The sequence below is a fragment of the Solanum lycopersicum genome, chromosome 5 (genome assembly GCF_036512215.1).
Source record: "Solanum lycopersicum chromosome 5, SLM_r2.1".
Classification (NCBI taxonomy): Eukaryota; Viridiplantae; Streptophyta; class Magnoliopsida; order Solanales; family Solanaceae; genus Solanum; species Solanum lycopersicum.
Window position 1 is genome coordinate 68575104 of NC_090804.1, and position 12111 is coordinate 68587214.

The 12111-nt window shown below is 35.2% G+C and overlaps 3 protein-coding genes across 3 annotated transcripts; 1 reads left to right on the forward strand and 2 right to left on the reverse strand.

The window, feature by feature from the left end:
• Positions 1 to 60: 60 nt before the first annotated feature.
• LOC101259047 (protein RESISTANCE TO PHYTOPHTHORA 1, chloroplastic) lies at positions 61 to 3005 on the forward strand. Its single transcript, XM_004239644.5, has 4 exons — positions 61 to 592; positions 1663 to 1873; positions 2324 to 2493; positions 2569 to 3005. The coding sequence occupies exons 1-4, from the start codon at positions 290 to 292 to the stop codon at positions 2593 to 2595; spliced, it is 711 nt and encodes a 236-aa protein (XP_004239692.1). The 5' UTR covers positions 61 to 289; the 3' UTR covers positions 2596 to 3005.
• Positions 3006 to 3334: 329 nt separating this feature from the next.
• LOC101256778 (probable serine/threonine-protein kinase PBL25) lies at positions 3335 to 7375 on the reverse strand. Its single transcript, XM_004239637.5, has 5 exons — positions 6851 to 7375; positions 5982 to 6148; positions 5357 to 5546; positions 4795 to 5183; positions 3335 to 4350 (listed from the first exon to the last, which is right to left on the reverse strand). Exons 1-5 carry the CDS (start codon positions 6948 to 6950, stop codon positions 3736 to 3738), a joined length of 1461 nt encoding a protein of 486 aa, XP_004239685.1. The 5' UTR covers positions 6951 to 7375; the 3' UTR covers positions 3335 to 3735.
• Positions 7376 to 9262: 1887 nt separating this feature from the next.
• On the reverse strand, positions 9263 to 11658 carry LOC101257375 (putative F-box protein PP2-B12). The gene is made up of 3 exons (XM_004239639.5): positions 11195 to 11658; positions 10288 to 10406; positions 9263 to 10055 (listed from the first exon to the last, which is right to left on the reverse strand). The coding sequence occupies exons 1-3, from the start codon at positions 11498 to 11500 to the stop codon at positions 9554 to 9556; spliced, it is 927 nt and encodes a 308-aa protein (XP_004239687.1). The 5' UTR covers positions 11501 to 11658; the 3' UTR covers positions 9263 to 9553.
• Between the last annotated feature and the right edge of the window lie 453 nt (positions 11659 to 12111).

The following is a 12111-nucleotide window of genomic DNA, read 5'->3' on the forward strand; positions in this document are numbered from 1 at the left end:
TTATCAATTTTCGATCAACAATCACTAAGATAAATGCAAAAAGATACTCAAATATTTTTTATTTGGATTAAAATTTAAACCACAGCTCGGTGGGTAAATGTGCCTATTGAGTCATTTTGTAGCCACAAATTAAATTGACACTTCTCCTCTCTGTTATCCTTCCCATTTTCAAGATTTCTCTTTTCACAGTTCATCTTGTTGTTATGTTTCACAAAAACAAAAAACAATTTGTGTACAAAATGTTGTAGCTCTTTATGAGACCTTAATAAACTCAGTTTAGAACAAAAAGATGAATTTAGCTACTACAATGTCAGCATCAGTTTTAAATTACCAAATCTTGAAATTTTTCCCACCACAGAAAAATGGGTTCTTGAGATCTCCATTGATTAGAGGAAAAAGTTGCAGATTTTGTGTTTCTGCAAGTTCAAATGAGTTGAATAAACAAGTAATTGAAGACCCAAAAGAGGAGATTCAAGTAAAAAGTGATGGGGTTATTGTTAATAGTACTGAGGAGGATGAGGAAGAAAGAAGTGGGGAAAATTCTACTTCTACTGGTCCTAGTACTGTTCTTGATAATAAGGAACTCAAAAAGGTGAGATTTTTATGTATTCTTTAACTCAGTTTTATCCAATTTTTTTGATATGCTGTTATGTATTGTCTGGTTTTGTCTTGATTCGTAGTTTAAGAAAATAAAGAAAGAATTTTGAATGCTGTGGCCTTAAATGAAAGATACGTGGAATGTATCAAAATGTTATCTCGTAGTTTTAAACATGTTTGGTGTCAAAAAAGTTGAGTGACATTGTTTTTGAAGCAAACTAAAAAGGGAAGTAAGACGAGCAGATTGAAACGGAGGGAGTACTTGCAAGCATGATCTTTTATTAGAAAGGAGCATACTTTAATTAATAGCACCAAGCAATGCTCATATTAAGGAAGCATTACTTCAAAGGTGGAAGGAACTAATGAAATTTCTTTCAAGCATGGCTCTTTAATCAGTCTAACTGTAGTAGAGTAGTCTATCTGATCTCGTAACGGGTGGACAGATAGAAATGCCTACAGATGAGGTATGCGAGGGTAGCTTGCCGGAAAACGGCATGTATGGTAGTCTTTTGTTGGATGATAATGGGACGGGCAATTAACTGCAACCTTTTTCTGCTTATTGGCTATTGGGGGATGGGGTGGGGGGTAATTGGAGGAAGAGAACAGGGCAAAGCAAAGGGCAGAGATTCAAGTGACAATTGTCAGTACTGTCGAAGAGGAAATATAAAGATCACTCAAAGTTTATGGAATGCTTGAAGTAAGTTTGCTGTGTGAAAATAGTCTAATTACAGTGATTCGTTTGAAAGATACAAAGCTAGATTTTGGAGTTGACTTAGTCGCAAGGTCCATTTCCTAATAACTAGAATTAGCATAAAGAGAGGTCCAATAGTATGAATCGTAGATTTTGCATGAGCGTTCATCATTGAGGACGCTTTCTAAAATTACGACGAACAACAGCAAACGCTCCTCAGTTGCGAACAAGTTGGGGTCGGCTAAATGAATCCTTACTTTCAGTTAAACTCATTTTAAAATAGCTGTATAATTTACATTTTAAATTTTCTGTATACATGGGAAAATATAATTGACTAATTATATGAGTGTTAACTTCAAAATACTCTCTTCCAGGCTGTCCTAAAAACTGCTTCAACCTTTGCACCAAGGGCTTCCACTGCTACGAAAAACCCTGCGAAACCTGGAACTGTTTTATACACTGTTTTTGAAGTGCAAGCCTATGCTTCAATGTTGATAGGTGGAGCTCTGTCCTTCAATCTCATATTTCCGTCAACTGAACCTGACATCTGGAGACTAATGGGAATGTGGTCCATATGGATGTTTAGTAAGTAATGTTGCTTTATACAACTAAACCTTGCCTCCGAAATAGTAGAACACATAAGAATATTTCTTATGAGTTATGAGTGATATTAAGCTACTTTGAAGTAGACATATCTTGTTCATCTGTCCGTTAATTCATTTCGTTTTCCTTCCGTTGTTCTCTGTCGGAGGACTATAATCGGAAGTTCCATTTTCAGCTTTAGTTGGTCTCTATTTGATATCTGATGTTACTTTCTTCAGATAGTAAATGGTGTCCAACATTTTATGTTATTTTAAACTCTAGTATCGATTGTGAATGCCAAAGTAAACTCTATCATAAAGTGGTATAAGTTTTTTTTTTTTGGTTAATAAAGAGGTATAAGTTGATGTAATGTAATTCATATTTGTACCCTTGCTACTATTCCCTCAATTTAGCAATAAATTGTAACTCAAATGTTAATTTCTGTTGTTGCAGCTATACCTTCCCTTCGGGCTCGAGACTGCTCGAAGGATGAGAAAGAAGCTCTCAATTATCTTTTTCTCCTAGTTCCCTTGCTTAATGTTGCAATTCCGTTCTTCTTAAAGTCATTTGCTGTCGTTTGGTCAGCGGATACTGTAGCATTTCTGGGGATGTATGCTTGGAAGGTGTTTATTTTTTTCAATCTGCTCATTTAGCATTGCTTATATTCTCCTCTCTGCTTACATACTTCTTTCGTGCAGCTCGGATGGCTACAGAAAGAGCAATGACAAAAGAAGTGAAGGATCAGTGGTGTTCTTGTAGCTTCAATTACGTAGCTCATTCAGCTGATATAATTCAACAATGGCTGCTTATGTTTCACGTCGACTCTGCTATATCATGATCCGTTTGAAAAATGAAGCATCTACAAGCACAGTAAGAATATCTCGGATCAAGTTGCCTTACTTCCCTCCTTTTATGCATAGACAATAGATTGTGCAGATGAATTTTTGAAGCCCTAAAAATACTTCTGAGAAGTGACTCTTTTATGTTTACATTGAAATAAACCGCTTTAGCTCGAAGTAAACATAATCAGATACAATTTGGTTGATTAGTTACACTTTATATACTTTGTAGGTCATCTTAATATGCTTTTTGTATATTTCTTCTTGCATAAATGAGAAATCAAATCTTGCAACTACTAGTATAATAAACATATTAGCTTGTTTGATGCACCTCCCTCCGTTTCAGTTTGTTTGTCTTACTTTCCTTTTTAGTCCTTTAGAAAAGAATGTCTCTTTCCTTTTCGACCATGTTTAAACCACAAGATTAAAGGATTCAAAAGTCTTCCAAATTTTCTTATAATTCGTGTCCACTCAAAAATCAGGCAAACAAGTTGAAACGAGGGGAGTACTATACTAAACTTATTAGCTTATAAAAGCCAAAAAGTTCTGAGCTCTCCATCCACTAGCCGCAATATTTTGTAGTAAGTCGACTTATTAAAAAAGTTCAGTGCTCATAGCCAAAATGTAAAAATTAAGTTTGTCAAAATGAAAAATATGAAGAAAAAAAAAGTTAATTACAAGGTACAGTTACATATTTTACTAATATGTACTCTGGGATGAGTAGAACGAATTACTTTAACGTTCTGTTTCCTCGTTGCATTCTGACCTGAATATGCGCCAAAACTTTCATAATTAGAATGTAAGCTGCTTGTTGTCTTAACAAAATCAATAATTACATTACTTGTGTCAATGTTGCTTTTACTTCTGTAATTTGTACTAGGACTTGCTCCATTAGATTTTTGTTTTTTGCTCAATTGATTTCTCTACATGACTTAAACTTGAATTGGTTCCATGTTTGCAAGCATCATTGACATTGTTGCAACATTAAATTCAACAATTGCATTCTTTTTATGGTTCCTTGTGTTATTATCTGTTGGATGTACCTGAGTTGGTACTTTTAGTGCGAGATTTCACCTTGCTTTTATGTCTTGAATGCGAAGCGTATTTTGCAGATTTTGCTGTTATTTTTGGTTTTTCTCCATCTCCACTGTCCTCATATTCCGAAGATCCTGATGCACTTCCATATCCATATTCTGAACTTGCTTTCTCATCCTCTTGACTGTCACGATTTTTTTGAGACTTTCGTTTGTCACTAACTTTTTGAGAGCGTTGTTTGTCATGGACTTTTTCATCATTTTGTTCGTCATTTTCACTATCTTCATACTCCTCATCAGAATAACCCTGATCCTCATCATCTGAATAATCTTGGTCCTCATTTTCGGAACTCGCTTGATCTTCATTATTTGACGTTGGGGTTGGAGCTGGAGGTGAACTGGGAATAGGATCATCTGGCTGGGGCATTGTAAGAAAAGTAAGAGCAGCCACAACATCACCAATCAAAGGACGAACCATTGGTTCGTCTTGAAGACACATTGCTGTAACCCCAACTGCTTGATTTAAACCTTTGACAGGAAAACTCTTCCCAAGACGCGGGTCAGCCAATTCATGGAACTTCTTTGGATCCTTGAAATAAGGTTGTGCCTATTAAATCACATACATTTGTTGATCAGTTAGAACTGTTCTCAAATAACTTCCTTTAGTTTTTAATCGAAAAAAAACTGAAGAACTTTGAGATTAAAGGGTAGCTTGGGTGCATGAAGCTTCCCCTATTCAAGTAGGGTTCAGGGAAGGGCCGCACCTCAGGGGGTGTAATGTAAGAAGCCTACCCTGACGCAAGCATCAGTGACTCGAACACATGACATATAAGTCACCTGTGTTCACACAGGGTTCAGGGAAAGTCCGTACCACAATAAGGTGCAATGTAAGCAGCCTACCCAGATGCAAGCATCAGTGCACGGCTCGAACCCTTGCCCTATAGGTCACACGAAGGCACCATTACCTTTGTTTGCAAGGCCCCCCTTCACAAGAACTTTGAGATTTAAAAAGAAAAAGTAGAACACTTAGTGGTAGAATAAGAATACTCACCCAAGCAACTAAGTTTTGCTCATCTGCTGGCCTTGTAGTATCCACTGCTCGACGTCCTGTTATAAGTTCAAGCAAAACAATTCCAAAACAATATACATCTGACTTCAAAGTGTGTTCACCATTTTTTTCAAACTCCGGAGCACAATAACCAGTTCCCATCATCATCGGTGACATATTTGTCCTACTCCCTCCACCTGCAAGCTTAGAAAGACCATAATCTGAAAGTCTAGGATTAAAATCTTTATCCAATAGAATGTTTGTGCCTTTCAAATCGCGATAAATTATCGGTGGATTGGTCGTTTCGTGTAGATACTCGAGTCCATTAGCAGCACCTAAAGCTATCTTCATTCTTGATAGCCAACCTAGTGGCTTTTTATCCTCTTCGAGATCTGAAATATAGTAGAACTAGTTAGTACAGAATCAAGAAAGCTTATGACAACATGAAATGGGGAAGAGTAGGGCAGACATAAGTTGTTAGGCCTCTTCAAAAACATCAACAGGTGCGTGTCAAATCCTCCAAAAGTAGTTCTTGAAGAGTCCAAGCAACATAACATAAACTTACCAAGCAGATGATCGTTTAGGCAACCCATTGGCATATATTCGTAGACCAAAATCCTCTGATCACCATCAGCACAATATCCAAGGAGATTGACCAGATTTTGGTGCTTAAGGAGAGTCAACTTTGAGACCTCAACAATGAACTCTTGATTTCCTTGTGTTCCACTTCTGTCTAGTTGCTTCACTGCCACAATCTGTCCAGGTACAAACCAGACATCAAAACTGAAATCTTTCTTCACTTTAATATAGATGAACTTTTATAAATGGTGTGTTTAGTACAACACCAGAAGTCATTTTCCAGAAAATGAGTTTTTTTTTCTGGGAAGAAGTTTCTTTTCTGAAAAATGTTTCCCAGTGTTCCGTAAACAGCCTCTCTACCTCCGTGAGGCTGTTTACGGTGATATAAAGTTAAGGCTTGAGATATTTGTGAAGGGAAATGACAAAAGTGAGAGAGAAGTCATTTCTCCTTTATGCTGAAAAATGTTCTCTTGAAAACATTTTCTTACAACCAAACACCAGAAAGTGACTTATTTTGTGAAGAACATTTTGCAGAGAATATTTTCCATAACAGAAAACACACCCAAAAAAGATTTCTTATTCATTAGGAGAAAGTTTAAGGTTAATGTTACCTCTCCACCTTGAATTGTTCCCTTGAACACTCTTCCAAATCCACCTTCACCTATCAGGCATTCTTGCTTGAAATTCTTTGTTGCACTCGCGAGCTCGCGGAATGTGTAAGTTTTAGCATTACTGTTAACGTTTCCACCAGCATTGTCGCCTTTGTGAAATGGTTCAGCTGGTCGTTTAATCCAAAATGCATGGAGAAAGTGAACATAAGTTATGCCTGGTTAGGAAAGTTTTTTATGTTGCTAGGATTCTTCAAAAATGTTGTCATATGTGTGTGTTGGACCTTCCAAAAGCAATGCATTTTTGGATGATCTAACGCGAGTGCGGCAACATTTTTGAAGAGTCCGAGTCCGAACCAGAGGAAAGTAAAGAAATGATGACATGAGTTGGTAAAGCCAAAAGAGCTACCATAATAGCAATCACAGTGCCTATAGCAGCTTAAAGAAAGAAAAAAAAATCCTTTTGTTTCTACCTGTTTACTGAATTCTCTAATTGCTTAAATACTTAATAGGGTGACATATTTAGTGAATATGACATCCTTTTATAGACTAGTCTGATGTACTAAGCTCTCTCGTTGTATGTACGATCGAAAGAAGGGCCGGACCACATTGTGTCTTATGTATACAACCTTGCTTTACAATTCTACGAGAGGTTGTTTTTCCGACTTGAACCCTTGACCGCCTGATCATACGCCGGTGGTAATAGCATATTTACTCAAAAGGGTATATATTTTTTTTCCAATTAAAAAAGGGCAAATCATCAATATTTTTAAATGTTACATTAGAAAACACAAACACAACATGATTTCATTTTCTTTAATTTTTAAAGATCTAATAAAGAAAAGATGAATTTCGATGTTATATGATCATACCAGGATTTGGTGGCGTGGTTGAGATTCCTTTAGATTGAGCAACCGGCACATCGTCCTCCGACGATTCGGTTTTTTTCTTGAAGCAGGGGAGGCAACTCATGTTCTTGATCCTCTCAAAAGATCAAAAAATAAAAATCAAAAAAAGAAAAAAAATCCACAATCCCCTCAAGGAAAAGAGAAAAAATAAATAAAATCTTTTCAAAGAAATATATATATATGAATAATTGTGTCTATTTACCAAAGGAGCTCAAATGAAAGAAAAGGTCTACAAGAATTTTATTTTATTCTTTTAATTAATTATTTCTTCACGTTGTTCCTCTCAAGATTCCAATTTTTTTTAACTTAAAAATACAAATGCATGGTTGTACATGAATTCATGACCATCACGTTCATAAAAGCTTTTGATTTTAGGTAGAAAATGGGAAGAAAAAAGAAAAACATTAGGAGGAGGAAAAGGGATGGCAATGGCCTTTTCCTTTCATCCTCCCCCAGTTTTTGTTCAAGAAAGGGTCAACGTAAAGATATTATTTCGATGTAATTTCTATAGTATTTCTTTCCGTATACGGATCTTGTAAAAAAATAAAATTTCATATTGAGCTCCAGTCGTACGACAAATTTTTTTAGATGAGATGGCTACTTAGATGGAGAGGGGGAGGGTCTCTTTCCCTAGAGGTTGAGGTGGTGTTAGAAATTGTAGGAAAAGAAAATATCACTTGGAGAGGATGCAAGGACAAAGTTTTCTTTCCACCTCCTTTTTTTTTGGTTTTTCCCCCTTTCTTTTGTGTGGGGGGTGGGGTGTAGAACAATATATTTTGAAAAATGAATTAAAAAAAAAATCTCAAAATATCCATATTTGGGAGTTAGTTGGTTAGTCATATTTTAAGAAATTAATACACATAAAAAAATTAGAGATAATCTTAAACTTTTATTTCGTGACTCATAAACTCTAAAAAGTTGACGTTAATTTTGTATAAATAACGAGTATTGTTCAATAGGTTTTCAACAAATGGACCTACGAAATTTCAGGACCAAACGGAGTCGAATCAATCATATTTTCAGGAAATTTATATACAAAACACTGTGATAGTCAAAATTCTTATTTCGTGAAAGAAGTACTCTTGAAAAACAATGAGAATCTTTTACTAAATTGTCACGAATAGACTCGCAAAATTAGAGAGGGAGGGGGTTAACAAAGTCGGTTAGTAGTATTTCAAAAAAATAAATCATGGGCATTACATACGAAAAATGATGAAAATCTTAAATTCTTATTTCTTGACCCATAAGCTTCAAAATAAGAGACGTTGATTGTTAAGAAACAATGAGTATCATCCACTAGGTTGTTTTGAATGGACCAACAAATTTAGAATCAAATTAAGTCAGTACGTTATCTTAAAATTCATGGACTAATATATATGAAAAGCTTAGGTACTAACTTTCAAAAAGTGACATTAATTCTATATAGGTAATGAGTATCATATTAGGACGTCATAAAAGTTGAGGTTAAAAGAAGAACGTCATATTTTCCAAAAAAAATCATGAACTAATGCACAAAAAGAAGTAGAATAATCTTGCATTTCTATAAAGGTTTTGCCAAAAAAAAAAGGTTAGAAAATCATGCTATCAAAATATTCATAGGCTAACACACACGAAAAATTGCGAAAATCGTCCAATTCCTCTAATATGGCTTCTAAATGACCAAATATATGCATAAAAATGTGAAGTTTCACTTACCGTTCCCCCAACTCTCTACATAGTGTTCTGTGAAGGTTTTGCAAAAAAACAGCCTAAAGTCATATCACAAAAATATTCATGAGCTAACGCACACGAAAAATTAAAAAATTGCTTAATTTTTGTAAATTGGCCCATTATCTCAAATATATCCTAAAAACGGTGAATGTATACATACTGATCTTCCAACTCCCTACGAAGAGTTCCATAGAACTTCTGCAAAATATTAACCAGAAATTCATACCATCAAAATATTAATGGACTTATATTACAAGAAAAACTAAGAAAATCACTAAATTTTATATATTTGCACGTATATGCCAAAATGTCCTTGAAATAGTGAAACTATACATACTACTCCCCTACCTTCTTGCAGAGGGTCTTATTAAAATTTTGCAATAAAAAAGATCAGCTAAAAACCGTATAAAAAATATTCATAATCTAATATACACGAAAAAATTCAAAAAATCACTTAATTGTTGTAAGCCAAGAAACATAAAAGCAAATAAAACAGAACAATTGATGGGATGTAGATTTGAGTAAATATGACATAGACGTTTGATGTAAGCAATGACTTGAGCCTTGTTGTGTCGATGATGGAGGTGGAGCTAAGTGGGCTACTAGCACAATGCAAAACATATGGGGTATGGTATCACCCACAAAGTTATTAAAGCAGCAATTGAGTTCCACAAAACACAAATAACTATTGAACAAAAATACAAGAAGAGTAAACATAACAAATCACAACAAAATATAGAACTCTAAAATGGCTAAGACACTATACATGTCTAGATTTCTTTACACCACTCCATATGATCCAATTTCTTGATAAACTTTTGGTGCAAATTTGTCGAAACCTTACCAGCTAGCCACATATGGGACAACACGGTTTTAGGCCTTGTAGCTTTTAGTCTACTTTCAATAGAAAAATGGCTTAGCACAGACACCAAATGAACCTTTTCAGTATCAAGTTCATTACCCTTCCTTAGGCCTGATTTCAATCCCTTCAACAACCAAGCCACTTTTCCAGTTACCTTCCTTCACCTCTGTCAAGCTTATCTCGAGTTCAACGTCTTGCCCTCTCTTGACAAAGAATTCTCCCAACTCGACTTCTATCCATCCGTCACTTCTCTGTTGTGGGTATCGTGCTTGTGCATCGTTTTCTGGAGGAGGAGGATTCACTCCTCCTCTCAGCATATCAGCCATCTGGCTAAGCAGTCCCGATCTTCTTGGAACGATTTGGTACATGTGCCTACGTGCTGCCTCTGGATCCAAGAATACTGTCTGCGGTTTCCTTTCATGCCCTGAAATCCCTACTGCACCCTCTGCACTTTGGTGATCAAAACCGTAGGTCCTGGATTTCGTTGTGAACACAAAGTAGGCTGCGTAGTTGGTGTCAGGGGATAGCATAGAGGTGTTTATCTTGCCAGAAATATCAAACCAGCACACGTCAAGAAGCTCAGCAACCTCTGGGAACCTAAGTCATGAAAACATAGCATTAGATCAAGTCGAGAGTTGAGAGTGACAAAATGATAACTTATAAAAACTGATTCTACCCTACTGCGCCTTGGAACAAAATACTTGATCCTTCGAACTAAAATACGATAAAAAGATCAAAGTATGTGGATCGCCAAGTCAAGAACAGAAAAGATTGGGAAGAAAATGACGCTTCTCTAACCATTATAAAAGTTACTCGTCAATTGAAATACCTGGACTCAGGAAGGGGGATCCATCTCCAATACCGTGGTGTGTCAGCCCAAATAATTGCTAGCGACCTCGCAGCTAACATGTAGCATTTCTTTCCACTCTGCTTCTCCAATGAGAAGCTCTGGAATTCATCGATACCAAGTCAGAAGTACACTTAGCGAGTAAGAAACAAAACTACACCCCAGCCCCCAGCAACAATTATTCAAAGTAAGAGAAAACAAGGAAAAAAGAGCTACGCCACATGTGAATCAAATATCAAAGCAACGACATCTAAAATGTAGCAAAAAAAATGTGCTCGTGATCGAACAACAAGTGCAACAACACTATTCGTACTAATGGCCTAATACATGGAAAGATGTTGATCTGTGTATCATAAAATGCCAATAACATTCACAGAAGAATATGAAGTCCTAATATAGTAATTCATATAAGTATGCAGGGGAACTTCCCATCTCTAACATAAAGGTTGATATAACCAAACCGCAAACAGATACTCTAACACACACACGGACTTGATGAATACACAGACTATATCCCCGCGTTAGCACACACTTAAAAGTCCCAAACAATCAATGATTCCAACAACTCCAGCTTCAATTAAGTTTCTTCTCATAACGTACGTTGCTCAGATTCTCAATGCCTCATGCAGCACGTCGGATCCTCCAAAAAAGTACTCATTTTTAGAGAATCCGCAACATTTTTTTCACAATCACCTAAGTTTTATGCATCGTATCTACCTATTACTATATCATTGAAATCATATTTAACCTTACTCAAATAATAACATTTTTCATAAATTTCAGATTCAAAAACTATATAATTCCTAAGAAATAGATATAAATACACATAAATACAATATCAAAAACGTGGAAAATTAAAAATTAAATTCAAATAGTAACTGATTATTACCTTAGTCCCACCGTCGATGAAGAAAGGATGATCACATAGATAGAGATAAAGCTCTTTCTTAGAACCGACATTGAACGATTCCGGTCCATCACTAGACCGGGAAATAATATCACGGTAATCCGACGGCAAAAACCGGTCCCAAACGGCGTCAGATTCACCAGCCGACCGGAAAACCGTACCGACCACCGATAACCTACTCGCATCTCTCGGACTCGTCAATGATAGTACGTTGGCTATGCAACCTTCCGGCAGGTGGCAGATATCACCACCGCCACCACCGGAGCTACGTCCAATTTCCACCGCCATTGTGATTTACTTAATTTTTTCTTCTAATTTGTATTTATAGAAAAAAATTATATCCAAAACGACACAGTATTCTTCGTAATGGTAATGGGTAAGAACATAAATGAGCTAAAAACATCTATTTATAGAGTGAACTTTGTGAATAATTATGTCGTTTGTTCGGATATTTTTTATTTTTGCATTATACGAAAATATTATATAAATTATAGAAATATTCGATTTTAAGAAAAATAAATTATTATAATAAAATATTATTATAAATTATATTATATCATTTTAAATCAAATTATTAAATATTAAACATTGATAATGGTAGAACATTTTGACGTGTATAAAGTGTGGCTTACACGATGATACTAGGTGTATCTGAATGTGGTCCTAAGATTTATTAATTTTTAATTAAGAAATTATATTTTTATATTTATTATAATGATATTATATTAAAAAACATAGAGTTTAAATATTTTAAATAGATTTTACTTTTATTTTTTTTAATAATCCTTATAATAACTATAACATATCTAATTTTATTTTACAAATATAATTAATGAAGTGATAAAGTTTATAAAGATTTTATTTGTATTTCGTGAAGGTAGAGAGAAAATTATTAATAA